At 40.1% G+C, this 23,341-nt stretch overlaps 1 protein-coding gene across 1 annotated transcript in view; it reads left to right on the top strand.

Moving 5' to 3' along the window:
* Positions 1-23,341, top strand: part of zranb3 (zinc finger, RAN-binding domain containing 3) — a 174,101-nt gene that overhangs the window by 135,830 nt on the left and 14,930 nt on the right. Inside the window, exon 19 of the mRNA XM_072449783.1 lies at positions 16,495-16,635. Within this exon, the coding sequence (XP_072305884.1) occupies positions 16,495-16,635 (141 nt within the window). The remainder of the gene's footprint in view (positions 1-16,494; positions 16,636-23,341) is intronic.

The raw sequence follows: 23,341 nt of genomic DNA, 5'->3' as shown, positions 1-23,341 counted from the left end.
TCCTCTGTGGGCAATAGCTCGATCAAGCTCATATTTGGAGAAAATAATCTACACAAGCGGAGCATCAAAAGTTATCCATATTTTTATTCCAAGTGTCACGGTCTCTGTGCGCTGGAGCTGCACATTTGACCAACATTTGTGTTCATTTGCACTGGTTAAGCACAGCATTGTACATGTCCAATGTGTCGCTGTCTTAGTTCTTAGACAATTGCGTTAGCGCCATCTCAGTAAAATGCAGAGAGCAGAGTCGGAAGGCCGGCGGCCTGCGAGGGCCGTTGGATGCCGCTTGCGGCTTTAATCTTCTTTCTTCTTTCTTTCTTTCTTCTCGGGACCAACCCCCCTATTTTTCACCCAGTGAACATTGACAAAAAGTCACAAAAATTTGCACACCTCTAAAAATTGTGCCTCTCTACATTCTGGCTATTTCCCTTTTCTAAAATAAAAAAAAATTGGCGCGTCAGCGCCCCCAAATGTACCAAAAAAATGACCCCAAATGACCCCAAAAAAATCTGATCGTAGAATCATGAAATTTGGCGCAGAGGTAGATGGTGACAAGAGAAGTAAAAAATATTATTACGGCAACGCCGTCCGCCCAACCACATGTCGGCCATATTGCTTCAAAAATGGCTAAGCATGACTCGGGAGTTTTTCCAAACGTCGTACTTTTACAAACTCCTCCCAGGGCGTTGGCCCTAAAAAGCTGAAATTTGGTGAAAATGCTACTGAGGAGTGGGACATCAAAAGTTATTCAAATTACATTGATACCTGTCACGGTCTCTGTGCGGCGAAGCCGCAAACTGTAGCTAGAATTTCAGAAATCTCCCAAATTTAAAATTTCTGCCGTTTGCGCAGATAAAGTCCGAATTGCGTCAAATTAGAATCAGTTGTTAAACTCTTTGCCCTAAACCTACTTGAAGTGAAATAAATTCATTTGGCACCACAACGCCCCCTACAGATTTTATATGGAGGTTAAATGTTTAGTTTTGCGAAATTTTATGAAATTTGACACACAACTCAATTTTGGCATCCCCATCAAAAAAGTCAATGAGACCCATGTCATAATTGTTATGGCTTTGCCGTAGCGATGACCGAAACCTCCCATGTTATTCCAATGGGGAAATCACCAGAACATGCTTACACTTTATACTTTCAACAACTCCTCCCAGGGCGTCAGCCCTATCAATGTGAAATTTGGTGAGACTCATCTTCAAGACCATCAAAAATTATCCACATTTTTATTCAAAGAGTCAGGGTGTCTGTGCGGCAAAGCCGCACATTTTGCCAAGAATTCAAAATAAAATTGCTTTTTGATGGTAAAACAAAGGGGAGAAGATGTGACAGCGTCACAGATTCAGCAGTAGGCGTAATAAAAGGACAATCCTCTTGCGGCGTGGGCCGATCATTGCCGCTTGCGGCTATATTTCTTCTTCTTCTTCTCGGGACCAACCCCCCTATTTTTCACCCAGTGAACATTGACGAAAAGTCACAAAAATTTGCACACCTCTAAAAATCGTGCCTCTCTACATTCTGGCTATTTCCCTTTTCTAAAATAAAAAAAATTGGCGCGTCAGCGCCCCCAAATGTACCAAAAATGCATTGAGAGATGGGAAATGACCCAAAAAAAATCTGATCGTAGAATCATGAAATTTGGCGCAGAGGTAGATGGTGACAAGAGAAGTAAAAAATATTATTACGGCAACGCCGTCCGCCCAACCAAATGTCGGCCATATTGCTTCAAAAATGGCTAAACATGATTTTGGAGTTTTTCCAAACGTCGTACTTTTACGAACTCCTCCCAGGGCGTTGGCCCTAAAAAGCTGAAATCTGGTGAAAATGCTACTGAGGAGTGGGACATCAAAAGTTATCCAAATTACATTGATACCTCTCACGGTCTCTGTGCGGCGAAGCCGCAAACTGTAGCTAGAATTTCAGAAATCTCCCATATTTAAAATTTCTGCCGTTTGCGCAGATAAAGTCCGAATTGCGTCAAATTAGAATCAGTTGTTAAACTCTTTGCCCTAAACCCACTTGAAGTGAAATAAATTCATTTGGCGCCACAGCGCCCCCTACAGATTTTATATGGAGGTTAAATGTTTAGTTTTGCGAAATTATATGAAATTTGACACACAACTCAATTTTAGCATCCCCATCAAAAAAGTCAATGAGAGCCATGTCATAATTGTTATGGCGTTGCCCTAACGATGACCGAAACCTTCCATGTTATTCCAATGGGGAAATCGCCAGAACATGTTTACACTTTATACTTTCACAAACTCCTCTTAGGGCGTTATCCCTATTAACCTGAAATTTTGGTGAGACTCATCTTCAGGGGTGGACCATCAAAAGTGATCCACATTTTTATTCAAAGAGTCACGGTGTCTGTGCGGCAAAGCCGCACATTGTGCCAAGAATTCAAAATAAAATTGCTTTTTGATGGTAAAACAAAGGGGAGAAGATGTGACAGCGTCACAGATTCAGCAGTAGGCGCAATAAAAGGACAATTGGGGCGCGTTAGCGCCCCCTCCTCTTGCGGCGTGGCGGCGGCGTGGCGAGGGCCGATCATTACCGCTTGCGGCTATATTTCTTTCTTCTTCTTTCTTCTTCTCGGGACCAACCCCCCTATTTTTCACCCAGTGAACATTGACGAAAAGTCACAAAAATGTTCACACCTCTAAAAATCGTGCCTCTCTACATTCTGGCTATTTCCCTTTTCTAAAACAAAAAAAATTGGCGCGTCAGCGCCCCCAAATGTACCAAAAATGCATTGAGAGATGGGAAATGACCCAAAAAAAATCTGATCGTAGAGTCATGAAATTTGGCGCCGAGGTAGATGGTGACAAGAGAAGTAAAAAATATTATTACGGCAACGCCGTCCGCCCAACCAAATGTCGGCCATATTGCTTCAAAAATGGCTAAACATGACTTCGGAGTTTTTCCAAACGTCGTACTTTTACGAACTCCTCCCAGGGCGTTGGCCCTAAAAAGCTGAAATTTGGTGAAAATGCTACTGAGGAGTGGGACATCAAAAGTTATCCAAATTACATTGATACCTCTCACGGTCTCTGTGCGGCGAAGCCGCAAACTGTAGCTAGAATTTCAGAAATCTCCCATATTTAAAATTTCTGCCGTTTGCGCAGATAAAGTCCGAATTGCGTCAAATTAGAATCAGTTGTTAAACTCTTTGCCCTAAACCTACTTGAAGTGAAATAAATTCATCTGGCGCCACAGCGCCCCCTACAGATTTTATATGGAGGTTAAATGTTTAGTTTTGCGAAATTATATGAAATTTGACACACAACTCAATTTTGGCATCCCCATCAAAAAAGTCAATGAGACCCATGTCATAATTGTTATGGCGTTGCCGTAACGATGACCGAAACCTTTCATGTTATTCCAATGGGGAAATCGCCAGAACATGTTTACACTTTAGACTTTCACAAACTCCTCCCAGGGCGTTAGACATATTAACCTGAAATTTGGTGAGACTCATCTTCAGGACCATCAAAAGTTATCCACATTTTCATTCAAAGAGTCACGGTGTCTGTGCGGCAAAGCCGCACATTTTGCCAAGAATTCAAAATAAAATAGCTTTTTGATGGTAAAACAAAGGGGAGAAGATGTGACAGCGTCACAGATTCAGCAGTAGGCGTAATAAAAGGACAATTGGGGCGCGTTAGCGCCCCCTCCTCTCGCGGCGTGGCGGCGGCGGCGTGGCGAGGGCCGATCATTGCCGCTTGCGGCTATATTTATTATTGTTATTATTATTAATTGTTGTATGTTGCACCTTAACGGCAAAACAAGTTCTGTTTATGAATTTGGTTCACTGACGATGGCAATAAACCTTTTTTTGCTTCTGATTCCAAAGGTATTTATTTATTGTGTCCATGGCAGGAGTTTTGAGGTCCAAGTACAAGGTTATAAAATTGAGATGGATTGCAATGTCTGCAGTTCATTGAAAATTTCGGTTCAATATTTTTGAGCAACAGGAAACACGTGAAAGTGGTTTGCCTTCTGGCTGCCATAGTTTCTTCCCTGTCAGTATTTCCTTGGGAATAATGAGCACTCTGACATGGTCTTATGAAAAAACATGAGATTTTGTGATCATCTATACCTGCAGTTTAGATTTGGATTTGATCTTGTTTAATTAATACTTACCTGTTGTAGTCCTGGCTTGAACCTGATTGGCCTAACCTTCTGTTTTTGTACTTTGTATTTGTACCTGGCCATTGTCATAGCAGTAGTAATATAACTTAATATTATTATGTTTAAATGGTCATTGTATCAATAAAGCACATATATGGAGAAGATCTTGCATCTTTCCTTACCTTCTTTATTTGTAAACTTCTTTTGTTGACTGCAGAAACCCACTGGGAAGATATTGCTTATTTTTCTTATGTATGTATATGTATATATATATATATATATATATATATATATATATATATATATATATATATATATATATATATATATATATGCAACAAATAATATGGAAATAGACACTGCACATCACCACATTAAGTCTATATTACCCCCTCCACTTCAGCAAAGATAAAACAAGCCAAACCTCGGCCATACTGACATTTTTCTACCCATTTATCCTCACTTTTTAGCTGTGGAAGATACACTGAGAGCAATAGGACATATGTTTTAACGGCTATCTTTACTTCTTTTTATTCTCATTTTCTCATTCATCTATTCTCTTTTTCATTCTTTAACAAACGTAAAACACTGAATCCCGGTGAGAAACGGCCTCTCACTGCTGCAGTGACATAAAACTACACAATGTTGGCTCTCCAGGTCGGGGATAATAAATTGTTTGTGGCCCGAAATCTCAGCGGATGGAGTGGTTAAAAGCAAAGCGTCACTGTTGTAAAAATGTAAAAATATATCCTTGCAAGCAGTAGTAGTAGTTGTAGTAATTGTAATGGTAATAGTAGTTGGCTTTTCCTTCTGAGGTTGCAAGTTGCAGTAGTCGTAGTCCAGTAAGACAGCATAAAAAGTCCACCTCTACTCCACTTATTAATCCAAGTTATTAAGTTATTAGCACCTGTTTGAGCTTGTTTGCTGCATAAAGGCACCGTCTACCCCACAATCAGTCAGACTCCAACTACTACCATGGACAAGACCAAAGAGCTGTCACCAAGACAGCAGAGACAAAATTGTAGAACTCCACAAGGCTGCAAAAGGCACTGGGGCAATTGGCCAGCAGCTTGGTGAAAAAAGATCAACTGTTGGAGCAATTGTGAGAAAATGGAAGAGGCTAAAGATGACCGTATATCTCCCTCAACTGGGACTCCATGCAAGATGTGGTATCAGTGATGACAAGGAAGGTGACGAATCAGCCCAGAACTACAGCTGGAGGAGCTGGTCAATGACTACGCTGTCATGGTATAAATCATGCATCGCACATTCTCCTGCTTAAGTCGGCACATGTCCAGGCCCGTCTGAAGTTTGCCTATGGGACCATGACTCCTCTAGATGATTCACAGGAGTCATGGGAGAAAGTAGAACAGTAGAGTTTTTTGGTATAAATTCCACTCGCCTCGTTTGTACGAAGAAGAAGGATGAGTACCATCCGTACTGTGAAGCATGGGGGTGGAAACATGCTTTGAGGGTGCTTTTCTGCACAGGGGACAGGACGACTGCACTGTATTAAAGGTTGAATAGAGGATTTTTGGGACCAATCAGAGTCTCATTCCCTCATGGCGTTGACAGATGGTCAGTTCCCCCACATGTTAATCATTCCCTGCGTGCTACTACACACCTGCAGGCTCATTCTGGCTCGTTCCCAGGATATCAGCACGTTCCCCTGCTTGCACATGCGTGGGTGCTATGCCAATGTGTGTTTAGCAAAGATAGCTTCAGTGTAGCTCAATGCTTCGGACCGCAAAGTACAAAAATGGCTGAGGGACGACAGAGAAAGACTGTTCGATCTGGCTCAGAAGAGACAGAAATCTGCGGGGACGAGAGATGCGAAGCGGTCGCGGTAATAAACAAACACACGTGTAGCAACGGAGCTGCAGCGTGCTCATGCACAAGGTTTGATGGCAGGCGGACTCGCTTGAGTTCTCAAATCAGCAAAAAATCCTCTAATCAACCTTTTAAGGAGAGAATGAATTGGCCCATGTACAGCAAGATTTTGAGTACCAGTCAGAGAATTGAAGATGGGTCGTGACTGGGTCTTCCAACATGACATTGACCTGAAGCACACAGCCAAGACAATCAAGGAGTGGCTCCGTAACAAGCATATCAAGGTTCTGGAGTGGCCTAGCCAGTCTCCAGACCTAAATTCAATAGAAAATCTTTGGAGGGAGCTCAGCGACAGCCCCAAAACTAGAGAAGATTTGTGTGGAGGAGTGGGCCAAAATCTCTGCTGCAGTGTGAGCAAACCTAGTTAAAAACTAAAGGAAACCTATTAACATTGGTGTTTAAATTTGTAGCAAAGACATTGAACATTTCCGACCAAAGTGGGAGAACTTGCAAAATTGTAGGGTGTTCAAATACTTTACCTTTATTACCTTAGCTAACTGTATATGAGTGACCAGGCTCATTTTCCCACTATAGACATTAGCATTTATTGAAGTGGGATAATTGAGACCATGGTTCGAGTTCCATTTCTCTAACTACGAATACGGGATAGCTCGGTGGTGAGACTGTGGGGGCTCCATCTCGGCGGTCTGTCTGTCCCCCTTTGGAGATTGAAGGCTGAAAAAAAGCATCAGACATGGGAAGGAAACAGAAGGCTGTTCGAGAGAACAGAGTCAAACTCTAACTGAGGCATTAGACCTCTGGGAGTTAGTGGTGTGGAAGGCGAGTGTTGAAGCCTGGTCCTGTTCACTAGTTTAATATATACAGTTTCTTACATGGTTGTTAGTTTGTATCCTTATTTCTGCAGTAACCACTATTTCAATAAACGACCGTACACTAAGCACTTCTATGTGTGGTAATATTGTCTAACAAGGCTCTGGTGTTAATAACGTGAGGTCAAGTGATTTTCGGTCGACAAAACAGCCCTGAAAATATTAACATACAGTAATGGAGCCAATGTCTGGTATGGTATCGGCCTTTAATGCAGACGTTACGTTCACAATGACTGGTGGGAGGGTCTATATATGAGCTAAATCTGCACATTTAACAATAGCAGTTCTGCCCATCCTCATCTCGACTAAACACTACAGGCCTTTTGGATGTTGTGATGTCATGTGAACCCCAGCTCCATCACGGTGATGTGGTGTTTCTTGACAAACAGGCAGATTGTTGCACACACTAATTACACCTGACTTGGATGGTGGCTGCCGGAGTTTGCCAATTACAGGGTAGGGCTCCTTTTGCGAGTGTTTCTCCATCGGGGCGACGTGTTTGGGCGCCTGAACCTAATCACCGCACGAGTGGGAGGCAATTGTCCCGGCTTGATTTGATACCTGTTTGATTTATACACTAATCACAACCAATCAAGCTCCCAAGCACGGGCACAGCGGGGCCAAGGCGCTTCAACCTTCGCACCAGAGACGATCGCTTTTCAACTACTTAAAACTTAATGCACTTTCCCTGGCATTTTTCACAACATATTACTGTCATGAAAATAGATTAAAAAGACCAATACAATGAATATTCCACAGTATGGCATTAAACATATCCATCTTGCTTTTCTTCAATTTCAGATGGTTTTATTGCTAGAAATATACCTTAAAAAAAACTTGTATTCGAACTGTGAGCGGGCTTCCACAGATCTTACCTGTACCTGTAATGCCATACTGTGGAATATTCCATATAAAGCAATAACTTGGTGACAAGCAGATCTCCACCAGAAAAATGATCTTTTCATAAAAGAGACAATTGATTTTCTTCCAATTTAATGCACTTTGCATTGCATTTTTCACTATATTTTCTATAATAAAAAACAAGTAGTGTAATTAGTTTTGGGCCTCTTCCAAGCACGCCTCATTTCTGATCATCATCAGACAGATTGTTTTTTGCTCTAGGATAACAAGCCATTTGACAATTAAAGAGCCGAGGTAATTTGAATATTAGTAGTAATGTTGTTACCAGGAAGACGCATGTTTAATAGAGCTTAAAAGCAGTTATTTAGAGTTGTCAAGCTGTGCAACAAGCAATAATGACTTATCCCAAGGACTCAAACGGCCTCTTGGATAACTTTACATCTTAGATGAGTAATATTTCAACATTTCTTACTGATAACTATTGTAATGCTGATTATTCTTAATTGTTAAAACACTGGACATGATGGAAAAGTTGCTTGTTATAATTTGATTTTTTTATTCTCAAGACAATTCTTACGTTAGTTTACTTTAGTTTAACCTGTATTTGTCAGGGACCGTACAAATTCATCAAAATAAAGGATAATCACATCTGTACCCGGTTTAGCTACTGATACTTTCCATCTGCTGTGGCTGGAGGGCTTATATCATTACACGCATTGCTAGTTTTAGTTGATTTGCCTGAAGATTTTATATACATTATAGACATTGTTGGGTAAGAATAAAACTGGATGCAGATTTGAATCCAGCACTTATTTCTGCAATGCCTAACCAAGTGGCATGAATTTTCTTTCTGTAGTCCTTTTTTCTTCCTAACATCGTCCAAGATTATAGCGTGCCATACTTGACTATAAATTGTGTACAAACAAATGATTGCTGATAATTACTAAACATTGATTGAGTGGTTAATTAATCGTAATAATGACTTCACGTCTTCATCTCAGTGGTCCACTGAAAGCTGATGACCAAACGCGACACAAGCCTTGTTTGTCTTTATTTTCTAGTGGTAATAATGTCCCTAATCCAATCATTGCAACGTGGTGCCATGAAAATCTCAATTTAATGGAGCGCATGTTGCAATTATAACTATTTACATGTAATATAGTGGGCACACTCTATAGTCATATTTATTTAAAGACTAGCTTACATAGCTTAGTATTTTTAGTATTGTTCTTTTTTCTAATCAAATTACTGTCTTTAATGGGTCATCATAAATTTAGCCTAAACCAGGACTAAGCCAAAACGATAAAGGCAAAATCAAATAAGAGATTGCAAGTCACAAACGGGGACTATACCACGGCTAAATTTGCGCTAAATTAGGACCAAAACGGAAACAAACCAGATTTACTGTGTATCGTGGCTAAACCAAGCTCACTATATTTGTACTACTGCACTTAATTGCGCCTATTAGCTGTTTGTTCTTGCATTGTTATCCTAATAGTGTCCATAATCCCATTGGAGCTCGCTATTCCTATTAGCAGCACTAGCTCCTCTGAAAACCTCATATTTATGGAAAGCATATAGCCTTGGTGCAACGGTTGTCATCTCTTGGTGCGGCTGGCAGGGTGATTTGAATGCCCAAACACTCTCCAAATCACGGTTGGACTCCAGTTTTTAGTGTAAGGTATCTCGTTTCATCCTTCCTCAGTGGCACGGCTGCGTTTGATGCAAAGGAAAGTGGTGTGTGTTTGATGGGAGACTTTAGCTTCCTGCTCCTCTCCCCTCAGCCTTCCCCGGGAAAACCTCAGCAGCTTTGATTTAGCTCCTTCCTCCTCCACATTTTTGACATTTTCTTGCACCTTTTCCACAATTTTGATTTGCAGAGTCCAGATGGAGATGGGAAAATGCATACCAATGCCTCGTGCATGGTCAAATAGAATGTGTATGTGAATGTCATTTTAAGCAGCAAGGGTTTATGGGATTTTGAGTTGGATTGGAATTGGTCTTTGTCGTGATGCAGACGGAGATGGTAATGCATACTAATGTCTCTCACACTTTCAAATTAGACACTAGTGTTTTCAGTGTTGTTGGGGAATTTTATTGTTTTATTGGGAGCGTTTTAGTGGTGATTTAGAAGTGTATCAATGGCACTGGCATGGTTGAGTAGGATATTTATATTAATATTATGGTAAGCAGCAAGGCATTGTGGGATTTTGAGAATTTTACACAATATTTTCTGGGCAATTTGGAAAGTGTTGCATCCAGATGAGACACTAAATGTATATCATTTGCATGTATCGTAGTGTTTTAAATGTAATATGAATATCAAAAGTAGCAATGCATTGTGGGATTTTGATGGGGTTTTAATGGGGGATTGGTCTTAACTGCACTGTTGTGTCCCGAAAGAAGTGTTTAAATGCATGTACTAATGCATGTTGCACATTATTTACTAGAATTTACTAGAATTACATTTATTAGAAACTGCGCATATATTATTAGTGGAGCTCACCTGATATGTAAATTAGTTAACTGCATTAGCAGAAGATGTGCAAATATGCGTGTGCCTCGGCTGTTGCCCTTTTGGGAGAACAGCCACATAAAAGAAGTTATGATGAAGAGGACGATATTCATTAGCCTATTCATAGTTAGGCCAACAACTTTATAAAATGTTATTTTGTTGTATCTCAATCTTAAATTATAGGACTGCCTGTTTATCTGTCTCCTTAAAAAATGGAGACCTACACCGCACTAATTGTAACCGTATAGGCAGAAGAATAGGCTATACTTTCTGCATGTTTATTCAGTTTTCTGGGAGCCGGGACAGACCTCACGATCTTCACAAAGGACATTATAAGGATGTGGGACAAAACAACACATTATTATTTTATATTTGTAAATTTGAAATAATTTATCGCGTTTATCATTGATGTGTAGACTGTTCTATGAAAATGTTTGTACCTGCTTTCCAAACGTGCTACATTTTCACGCAGTTTTACTCCTAGCCTTGATAAATCAGACATCACCCGCAACAATATCAGTTGCATTTTTTCTGCCTCACATTTTGCGCTTTGGAGCAAAATGGCCCGCAATTTGCAATTTCCGCTGCGGTCTGAGAGAGGCGCAAATCTCAAATGCACCTGCTTTTTGTGCCACTTTGTGCAAACGCATAGTAAGTATGGTCAAGTGAATTGTAGCAGGAAATTATCTCCCAACCCTCTTTTCCTGGTTATCCATCTGAGTACTACAATTTAATATTGGCCGTGGCTGCAGTGCCGCGGCCCGCGGTCAAATGGCCGCGCAGTTTCAGGAACCGCGGGACTTCTCTTATAGCGTCATGGCTATCCCTAACCCTAACCTTAACCCTAACCCTAACCCTAACCCTAACATTAACCCTAACATTAACCCTAACATTAACCCTAACATTAACCCTAACATTAACCCTAACATTAACCCTAACATTAACCCTAACATTAACCCTAACATTAACCTTAACATTAACCTTAACTCCAAGCTTTTTCTACTATTAACCTTAACATTAACCCTAACATTAACCCTAACATTAACTTTAACATTAACCCTAACATTAACCCTAACATTAACCCTAACCTTAACCCTAACCTTAACCTTAACCCTAACCCTAACATTAACCCTAACATTAACCCTAACATCAACCCTAACATTAACCCTAACATCAACCCTAACATCAACCCTAACATTAACCCTAACATTAACCCTAACCTTAACCCTAACCTTAACCTTAACCCTAACATTAACCCTAACATTAACCCTAACATCAACCCTAACATCAACCCTAACATCAACCCTAACATCAACCCTAACATTAACCCTAACATTAACCCTAACATTAACCCTAACATCAACCCTAACATCAACCCTAACATCAACCCTAACATTAACCCTAACATTAACCCTAACATTAACCCTAACATCAACCCTAACATTAACCCTAACATTAACCCTAACATTAACCCTAACATTAACCCTAACCTTAACCCTAACCTTAACCCTAACCTCAACCCTAACCTTAACCCTAACCCTAACCCGGCCTAAAACGGTGCTAAAACGCGGTCAAATAGCGGCGCAGTTTCAGGAGCCGCGGCGCGCGACCGGCACAAAAATAACATGGCAGTTGCTGCCGCGCGCCGCGGTTCTGCAGACACTTCCTTTAATATTATACCTTTTTGTAAATGTGAAGCTATTACATTAAAGCTGCACAATGCAACTTTTCAATGAGATCTTGCTTTTCCTGGAATATTCCACAGAACCGTTGAACATATCAGTTGTGCGTTTATTCAATTATAGCGTTTTTTATTGCTAAAGAAATACCTTGGAAAAACATCTTAAGATTTGACCTGTAACTTCAGATCTGACCTGTAACCTATGGAGACTATATTTACACTGTGGAACATTGAAGGTGAAGAACAAAACTATGGAGACTAGCAGAAAGGTTCACCTTTTAAAGATGTTTTTTCAAAGTATATATCAAAATACACCTAAGTTAAAAGGTCATTTTTCTAGTCAACAAGTACCAATACAGAAACTAAATCTGAAAATACAGTATTATATGCAGCGATGCACACTATCTATGTGCTTGTTATTTACAGTATACAATCATTTAAACCTGCTTTACGTAGCCTCAATCTGACCCGGTGTATCTTTTACAGTGTTGAAGTCTCATTTATTTCCCACGCATGCCGCTGTGCATTACACCAAGAGCCAAACCAATTATTGATTTCTTTTTTTTTTCTTACTTCCTGAGTGGCAGCATAACTGTGGGTGAGCCTGCAATAAACTTTTATCAAACCGAGTTACGCCCTGACAGCGCTGTCAAAACAAATGTGGGGGAAAAAAAATATTAATTATTGATCCATGCCACAATTACAGGACTTTTTCAACAGTCTAGCATCTGTAAGCATCTGTATATAGTCAACAGATACTTGTTTTTTTAAGTACTACTTTGGCCATAAGTGTTGTGTGTTTGTAGGACTAACCCTGGCTTAAACTAAGGCTTAAACATGGCTAAACCATGACTGAACAATGATAAATCCAGACCAAACCTGGACTTAACCAGGGCTCAAACCCGGCCGGAACAATGATCCACGGAGGGTAGTGCAGTGGGCACGACCCGCACACGGAGGGCAGAGACTGGGCATGACCCGCACACGGAGGGCAGCGCTGTGGGTACGACCCGCACACGGAGGGCAGAGACTGGGCATGACCCGCACACGGAGGGCAGCAGAAAGAGGAAGTGAAGGAGAGACTCGTACTCCCAGTTTTGCCCGCACACAGAGCGCAGTGCCCTGGACAGAACTGTGGACACGAACTGTCCATGTAACTGTGGCGTTGGGAAGGAGTCCCGACCTTGGGACCTCTGAATGGACTCTACGGATTGCCTTACTTGATAATCCTCAATCTCCCCAGGTTGTCCGGCCAGAACAAGAGAAGGTCGCCAGTGTACACTTTACCACTCTTTATTAACCAAGGTTCATCCTAAAGATTCTATGCGTGTGGGTGTGTTGTTTCTATAATACAGAAATAAAGTACAGTGAGTAATGGATGAATAAATTGAACCACAATTATGTAATATAAGATAAGATAATATAGATTGACAGAATAACACGTAGAACGAATGTATAAATAATAAATATGTGAATTTAGTCTATATACATTAAAAGATGTTCAAATAAAGCAGATAAGTACAGCAGGAAATCACAGCATTCACAACAACTCAACAGATGCAATGACTTCAAGACACTAAGACACATTCTCGTCAAAAACTAGAAATTCCGAGCCTCCTTGATCTCATCACCGCTGGCACCAGAGTGTTGTGAAGTTATAGTGTCTGTCTGTGAATGCATCATCAGCTGAGATGGGAACGATGAATAACTGGACTAATTATGGGTTAAATATGTTAAGAACATTATGGATGATTACATATCTGTACACAACTACAGTTTAACACACATTCTCTATTTGTGACGTATTGCAATGACATGACTGAAGAAAGGGGAGCACCAATAGTAACGCTGCATAATGACACAATTAGGGATGGCACGCTTATTAGGTTGATCGATGATCGGGATTATTCAGGTCACAATATAATCGTAAGAACCAAAAAATGATAATTGTGATTATTTTGGTAAGTAAGTAAAATGAAGTCTTTTAAGTTCAATCTCTCATCAAGAATTAGACTTAAATGTAAAGATGTTTATTTTATTCGGCTGTTTTTGTCCAATTTTACTTGAACAGTAAAATGTTTGACAACGGGAAAATGAAAGATTTCACTGTTTGGTCACAGTCTCAATAATCATGAATAATCGTTAAATTAGTGATGATTTTTCTCACTATAATCGTAACAGTAAAATTTGACATCGTGACATCCCTAGACACGATTAAACCAAACAGAGACCAGGCATGGGACGAATCCACTTCCATTCTCAAGGACCATGAGCACACAAAGATGGTACATGGAGTGCAAACGGGAAGCGACAGTACAAAGGAAAAAACAATACACGTTTTACTAAACATCCAGAAGTTCCATCGGATGCTGAATGGTGATTGGTTGAGAAGTGGGAAGATGTGATTGCCTGAATAGTTGCTGGGCTTTCGCTGGAGATCAGGTTTCCAGAGAGTAATAAATGGAAGAGCAGCAGAGGGGACAGTAGTGACCGTCGCCCTTTGTGGTCCTTGTTCTGTCACGCGTGCCGATACTGTGGAATAGTCGCCTCACCAAATGCGAAATGCTTGTCTGTCATTAACAGCAGTAAAGTGGCTTAAATGTACAGATAAAAAGCCTGTTTCTCAATATCACACTCCTAGCCACTTATAAAAAACAATAAAGAAAAGAAAAGGGAGGGTCACCAGTAAAACGTTTGAAAACCACTGGTCTCAAAGTTTTGTCAAATGTCTACCAATAAATATAACGTTTTAGCTTCCATAAATCTCACACATGCCCAAAATATGTATCCACACAAGCATTGCACAACATGTATTAAAGGGCTGGAGCACTCTGCATTTGTTTCCTTTCTTTTCCTTTTGCACTTTTGAAATCCTTTGTCTGTCGTCTCGCATACATATAAAAGGTTTGCTTTGCTTTACCTATTGTGCGTGAAAAAAGGCTAGATTTGTCTGATTTCCAGTATCGCAACTGCCTGCGTTTGCTCTGTAACTTTTCAAAAAAACCATGCATTCTTACTGTGAGCAACGTCACCTCTCCACAGAGCTGGCCTGTAACCGGATCTGGTTGCATCACCTGCTTGTCTCTGTGGAAATAGCTAGGTTTAATGCCATATTGTGGAACATACCAGGAAAAGCAATGACATCGCCATAGAGACACCAGAAAAGTTGCATAGTTCAATATTAGATTAGTTAAACTATAAATACAACACTTAAGAATCCGATTACAGATTACAATATTCAAAGCATTTTTTCCTATTATACTCAAACTATCTTGAAATATTAGGATCTAAAACTCTTCATACTTCCAAATATACAGTTATTGTCTCTTAATTAGCATCGCTATTCTATTTTCCATACAGGCCGCTCAACAACTCTTCTGTTTTCATAAAGGACATTGCTCTTTTCTCCAAATGGTTGACGCATCCTCTCTGCCATCCGGGGTCATTTTAATCCAAATTTACCTGTACTATTTCATGCTTTTTGAGGGGACTTGCACACCTTGCTCTTGTATCATAAGAAGCATGAAACCCGCGGCGGCCGTGATGGATTAGATTAGATGATTGACGATCCCGGTGGGGAAATTAGATTGTCGCAGTAGAGAGAGTAATAGGATCCAGCACAATGAGGCACAAACATAATACAAGCACACCGCTCGAATTCAAAATAAGCAATAAAAGTTCACATTTCGGGCGCTTTTGCTCAGCGTCGTGCCAAATGCAAATACAGAGTTTGTCTTGAAATGTAGACGATTTAACCATTGAAAACCTTACCAAATCCAGCCCTAAGGAGTCGGTAAAGGAACACGTTTGATTTAATATGGCATTATTTACAAGTGTTTGTTATCAGGGCTCCCTAAGGTAATGGTCGAGCTTTCTGACTTCCATCAGTAAGAGGAGAAATTATTTGTTTTGTGGTTCTTTATCATTTACTGATCTTTAGGATTTAAATTTTTCTTTTTTTATGAGCCTTTTTTATATCCTTACATTGGTTGTTGGGAACAGTGCTTTGGTAGAGGTCTGCAGTGTTTTTAAATGTTCTGTGCCATTTAAAAATCTATTATCTGTTATTAACAATGGTTCTTTGTTTTTGTAAAAATCATTCATTCAGTTATGAACTCTGTGCTCGGAGGATCCTGACCTCTTCTCCAGCTCATCTTTAATCAGAATCAGAAAAGGTTTATTGCCTTTGTCAATGAACAGAATTCAAACACAAACATAACATAATGAACGATGTTAAAACAACCTAAGTCAAAAAAGAAAAACAATTCAAATCTGCAGGAAGTCAAGAATATTATGTCACGCAACCTATTGTCGCTGATTGGAGTGAGTTTTGACAAGCTCATGGAGCAAAGCTGTGAGTTACAACAAGCAGAACGAAATCACTATAAAAAAAAGAACAAATTACATCTAACCGATACGCGTGAGTAATATCAACTTCCTTATCTCGGCCAAAACCTAATGCAGTTTACGGACCCGTCTCCTCCCCGCAGGGAATCAGCTGTCTCCATCGGACCGCCAGGTTTTGCAAGATGGCTCTGTCTTTATCTCTAACAATTTCTCTGACTATTTTGCAGGTACCTGGGCAGAGACGAGGTGGCGCTGGCTTCCCTCGACAAGGCCCAGCAGGACGGGGGCAGCGTACGGGTAGTCACGAAGGACAATTTCTTCCAAAAACGCAAGTCGGCTTCATCCCTCAGTTCTCCCGGTTCAGAGAAGTAAGTGGAAAAGAGTGGCGGTCGAACTTCTCGTGTAAGGGGTCTGCCACCGGCTTGTGTCCATGGAGATGTTATTGCTTTGCTTAGAATGTATCGCAGTATGTTTATCGCCGTAGATGCAAGCAAGTGGCGTGAAAATGTATTTGACCGGGGTCCGGCATGGTGTCACCAGACTGGATCTATAATATGATCTCTTTGTTTCAGTTTTAGTTTGTGTTTTTAGCCCCATTTGAGGAGAAACAGGAGGTTGAGTTCTTAGAAACATATACATTTTTGATATTGAGTTACACGACTAAATAATCCAACAACAACTTCAGGTTTCTTCCCCAAAACTATCTGAATTTGTACTTTTAGTCATTATCAATTCATTGTATTCGTCAAATGTCAGAGGCTTCATCTTATTATGAAGGAAAGCAGAGAAAGCAAAAAGGAGACAAGAGCCCCGCCCCATTCACCGACACTGCACTGAGGAAATGATCAAATATATGATTTACAGAATGAATCATTCAGATTAATGCTGCATTCAATTTGTTCCGGAAGTTCTAACTCAGACCTTTGAAAAGGTTTTTTTTTTTCTAGTTTCTGTGTTCTAGTTGTCAAATCGGAAAAACAATGAGCAGTGGATCAATTAACGGCTCAAAAGTCATAATACAAACCAGGAAAGTGCGGCTCCAGTTAAGTTATTTATTAACCCAGACAGTGGTATTACCTGTACAGTTAATAAGAGAGTACATGTTTGCTTTTGTTCACGTTGTCGATAGCTCAATATCAGCGCAGGGACGGATTCACAGAGGGAGGGAGAAACTAAAGGTAAAATAGTATCAAGATGAAATGAAATAAAGAGTTATTATATTCATTTTGGTATTGAAATCTGTATCGAGTATCAATCTTTTTTTTAAAATCAAAATCAAGTTGAAATGCTAGTAATGTGACAAACCTACTATGTCTTACCTGTGACAAAACTGCGTCTAAACAAGGATTAGCGCATCTGGACCAAGAGTATACCAGGATTAATCCCCAGATATGAAACAATCTGTTAACTACAAACCTAGCCACCACAGGGTTGGACCAGGACAACGTGGTCTATTTTAAATGTGCTATTAAAAAGTAAAATCCAACCAGCAGTGGACTCTATATCCCAATGTAATAACCACTGTTGTAGCACACACATGAAACACTGGACCAAACCCAATTTCTAGATAGTATTTTCTACAAGTGACAAAATAATTAGATTTCTGCTCACTGGTTTGGCTTGTAATTGATTAGCTTATTGATAAATGATTAGTGCACAGTGTGGGAAACAAAGTATTGATGACACACAATGCACAATTAGGAAGCCAGCGCATGTTACAAAATGGTCTTTGATTTTCAATGCTTTTTCCTATGTCTGTTTGTCGGTTTTTATTTTTACAAAATGATCACCTAAAATGAATGGTGGATTATAATTAGGCAGTAACATTTCTAGTTTTAGCAAGTTAAATTCCTTGTAATAACGAGTTCTGGTTCTGAAATGAGATACTTCTGTGTAGTGACAGAATACATGACACTGATTTATGGCAAACTCCAACTTAAAAGCACCAACACAAACAGTGTAACAACGCGCCTCGAGACAACAACTCACATCTGAGGAGCGCGCGTTGTCGTGAGTAACCAATGACAAACTATTTACATCTTTTCAAATCAGATTATTTTTTTTGAGGCCAAAATCTCTACAGCAGTTGTTTCGGAGGGGATCGCTTTAGTTTCTTTCTAAATATTGAATACATCAATATTGTCTTTATTATTTATTGGTAAATATCATGAACCTACCCAATAAAAAGTATATAATGTCCTGAAGATTTCTTGCTCACAAATCTGTGAAATTATCTTTTTTCTCTATGGTTTGTACATTTCCCACTAAAACATAAATTGTTAGAAATCATACACTATATTTCTACCATTACAAGATAAGGTGCTTGGGATTTAAGTTCCTTATAGTTGAGCCAAATTAGTTTTAGCCTAATGCATATATCTTGTAAAGCAGCTCTTTTCAGGGTCAAAATTAAACTGCTGACTGCATCAAATTATAAAGCTTTTTTGTGAATAATCAGGTTGCAATGAATGCATTAGGAGAGAAACTAGCTCTGTTTCTCAAATGTTCCTAAGTCAAATTAGGTATAGTTACTTTTAATAGTTTTTATTACAGTGTTGTCCTTACATTCCATATTCCATACTTCTCAAGCATTGGCAGTTTTGATGGATCTTAGTTTTGAGTTTAAAATTCATGCAAAATATAATTGAAATAAAAAATGTTTTACAATTGGAATCCACTAAATGCAATAGACTCGTTCTATTGTAAAGGCATTTGTGATCGTCTTATGTGCACTCAAAGTCCATCGCTTTAACCAGTCAGTCAATACTCCAGTGCAGAGCACTTCAATGTCGCTTCGTATTTTTATCTCTGCCGTTTTTTTCATCCTTCTTCCTCTCCTTTCACCGTCTCCATGGAGATCGCTGCCGAGGCTTGTGGGAAGTGGCACAAAGGCCCTGCTGAGTGCGTTAGTACAGTAAATATAGACCATAATACAATCTGAGATGCAATGGCCAGCCAACTCACCCCGGGATGCACGGTCGCTATGGCAACCAAACACACACACAAAAATAATAAAGAAAAGAATAATTTCTGGTCAAAATGGCGATGATTGGCCGTGAAGTGTCTCATTAATGGAACTCTCAGCGGCATAGGCCTTTGTTTGGGGTGAACGCTAACGTTTATTCAATTACACAATGTTTTTATTGCTCAGAAATACACTACAAACCCTTACAGGGAATGGGGGCCCCTTTACACAGATCTTGCTTGTAACTAGAGCTGGGTTTCAATTCAAATTTCAAGAATCGATTCGATTCCGATTTTTGCGTTTCAAAATAGATTTTTTTTCCGATTTTCTCAGATTCGATTCGCTCCGATTTCTATCTGATTTCCGATTTGATTCGATTTCGATTCGATCCGATTTCGATTCGATCCGGGGGTTAATGTTATTAAAAATGAAAAATGTATTTGAACCGTTTCCTTCACTTCATGACTGTGTAGAGAAGCAACATATTAAAACTAGTATTATATCAATATTAAACAGCAAATCTTACAAGTATTTGTAGTTACTGATGGAAGACTGATGAAAAGGATAAGGGTCAAAGGGAAAGATAATTCAGGACAATAAATGGAGGACATCATTGAGGTGACTACATCTGCAACAGTGGATTCTACTGGGACTCTAACCAGTGCATTATTATTATGCTTGAAAATAATTAAGAATTCACCCAAAAGCGGTTGCTACCAAAAGCATTTTTATTTTAAAACTGCTTACACACTGCCAGTACTGAAACTGGAAGTATAAAATGTAAACGTTGAGCATTTTTCAAAAAAATGTAAAAACTATTTTTTTTTTTTTTTATTTAAAAAAAAATATTATCATTATTATTATTATTTATTTTTTTTAAATCGATCTTTGGACGCACAAATCGATAATCGGTCATTAATTTGCGAATCGATTAAAAATCGGAAAATCGTTTTTTTCAACCCAGCTCTACTTGTAACTTCACAGCATGTGTTGGCATCGCCTGCTTGTTTTCATGCTATCAATTTAATACCATATTGTGAAACATTCATTGGATTTATTCAATTACGCGCGATTTAATTGCTAAAACTACAACGACTGCTCGTCTACATGGAGATGGCGAGAATTTCAACATCATAATACAACGCAAACTAACAAAGCAGGTGTAAAGTTACATAGTGCCCCTTTTAAATCCAAACCAAATGACGTACTCTGACAGCTAATACTTCCCTGGGATCGTCGCCATATTTGTGTTGTGACGAGCTCTGACATGGAAAACTATAATATACTGTACATAAAAATCCACCCTCGCCAAGCCCCTCATTTGAATATGATTCCTCCACATCTCCCTTCACCATTCTTTTGGTGTTTTTGGTTTTAGCCGGCACTAGAAAGACTGCGGTGGTAAACATGTGCAAGCTGTGCGCCCTTTACCCAGGCCATGTTGTGGGTTTGAAGTCTGAGCTACCTCACGCTGCGCTGAAGAGCTGGGTGCACTTCCTTTGTGCATATATGCATTTTAATTACAGCCAAACATATCATATATTTATGACTAATGTGTGCTATAACCACAGATGAGGATATTTATTTAGATTGTCTTCATAGCCTTTGCCATATTGGACACAGAAATACTATCTTCCCCCTTAGCCCTTCACCTCAGACCTACGCCTTCATTTTGTGCATTTACAAGAGACAAACGGATATCTCATTTCTCTTCAGCAGTGAGGGGTGGGGCTAAGGCAAAGGGCAGCACACCCCTTCAAATGAAGCAATTCCAGATTCACTTCAGGCCCAGGGGTAGGAGGAGTTTTAGTAAAACACGGAAATAAACTCATAAAATACACTAATAAGCACTTAAGTGATAGTTTTGAAGTTATATATTTATTTGCTGTGTGCCACTGCGATCTGCTGAAAGCGGAACAAATTTATGTTACGTATTTGTTTAGCATTATCCGTCCAGCTGCTTTGACCATAGCTCACGCCTCAGTCCGCATGTTCTGCAGCAGTGGACTTTACAACCGTAATCCAGCAGAGATGGACCCAAGCTCTGTGGTAAGGGACATGTGAGCTAAGTCCCGGTGCGGGCAAGAGATCTGCCGGGGTGCCAGACCCCCCCGGGGTGCCAGACCCCCCCCGATGTGCCCGGGTTTTGCAGTGGTCTGAGTGAAAGGGCAGAGCACCCACCGAGGGTCCGCGATGTGCCCGGAGTCTGCAGCGGAGCGAGAGAGGCAGCGATCCAACACACGCACAGAGGAGACATAGCGGTGAAGCAGAGATGGAGACCGCTGACCCTTCCTGCCCTGGACATGGGGCACTTGAGCCACTCGCCTCAGTCCATTTGGACCAGAACCTCGCTACAAGATCAGTTTCTTTCGCTTTGAACACTAAAACATATTTGAACACTTTAAAGAGCAACAACTTATCCATTTGCACTGCTTATTTTGCAGTATAGTCTGACCAAGGACATAGGCTACGCACAATTTCAAATGTTATTTTTATCTAATCTAATTTTAAAGCAAACAAATAAAAACATTCTACAACTACAGTATCAGTCTGCTGAATTTCACAATCATTGTTTACTTATCAATATAGTAATCACCATCATCATCATCCTCATATAGGTTTATTCATTAGACATTCTATCATAACACCGCACAGCTCTTGGCTTTTAAATGAAAAAAATAAAAAAATAAAATGGAACCAGACTAAGGCCGTCCCATTTCCAAAGGCTGTGTTTTCAGCCCTTCTCCTTGGCCCTCGTTTTGAAGTGCTAGGGGTAGAGTTGAAGGGAAGGGGTATAAATGGGAATTAAGATTGGGCCTTGGGCTTTACATATTCTTGGTTTTACCCTCGTTTAATGGTTCCTAATAAAAAAAGACTGTCCGTCAAAAAAGTTCTGCGACATTAATCACATCCAGTCGTCAATTCAGCATAAGATCATCGTTCACATCCAACAAATCATTCAGTCCCTCCAGAACACACACGCACACAAACACACACACACAGACACACACACACACACACAGACACACACAGACACACACACACACACACACAGACACACACACACAGACACACACACACACACACAGACACACACACACACACAGACACACACACACACACACAGACAGACACACAGACACACACACACACACAGACACACACACACACACACACAGACACACACACAGACACACACACACACAGCCACACACACACACACAGACACACACACAGACACACACACACACACACACAGCCACACACACACACACACACAGCCACACACACACACACACACACAGACAGACAGACAGACACACACACACACACAGACACACACACACACACACAGACACACACACAGACACACACACACAGCCACACAGCCACACACACACAGACACACACAGACACACACAGACACACACACACACAGAGACACACACACACACAGACACACACACACAGACACACACAGACACACACACACACAGACACACACACACACACACACAGAGAGACACTGATTCTGATGGACGGCCACACAAAAAAAAAGGTTAAATTTAATGGCTCCGTGAAATAAAGGTTTTTCGTGGAGGAGCAGCAGTACCATGCATGATCTTATACAGCAAACACTTGTATAATAAACATAATCATGTTCATGTTTAAATGTTTTGTTTAACAAGAATGTGACAGGGATGAAATAGATGACTTTTCTCGTCTTGGATAATAATGACCTCTAGATGTTTGATCTGATCGACATTATTCATCTTCTTTATCTACCGGCTTATATTTACTATTGGCTAAATTCAAGGCATTTTTCTGTTGAAATGTGCAACAGATTTTGCCATATTGAGCCCTTCAATGAAAACTTCAACATCTTATTTATCTAGACTATTTTGGTGCCATAAATATTCCTTGGTGCTCAAAATGTGTTCTCAATTGTCCCTTTTCTGCTGCCATTTCTTCTCAATTTCAATGCCTGTGTCTTCCTCTGTAGTGGATTCCTCTGGTTGGCACTCGGTTCCCCTCTGTCGGCTTGAATTGTGAACCAAAATGAAGGAGAATTTGCTCCATCTGTCCGCTCCATCGCGGCTCGAACACCC

Source organism: Eucyclogobius newberryi, unplaced genomic scaffold (assembly GCF_026437365.1).
Source record: "Eucyclogobius newberryi isolate DKJ021-1_F unplaced genomic scaffold, fEucNew1.0.hap1 SCAF_1, whole genome shotgun sequence".
Taxonomy (NCBI): Eukaryota; Metazoa; Chordata; class Actinopteri; order Gobiiformes; family Gobiidae; genus Eucyclogobius; species Eucyclogobius newberryi.
This window is presented reverse-complemented; position numbering and strand designations above follow the sequence as displayed.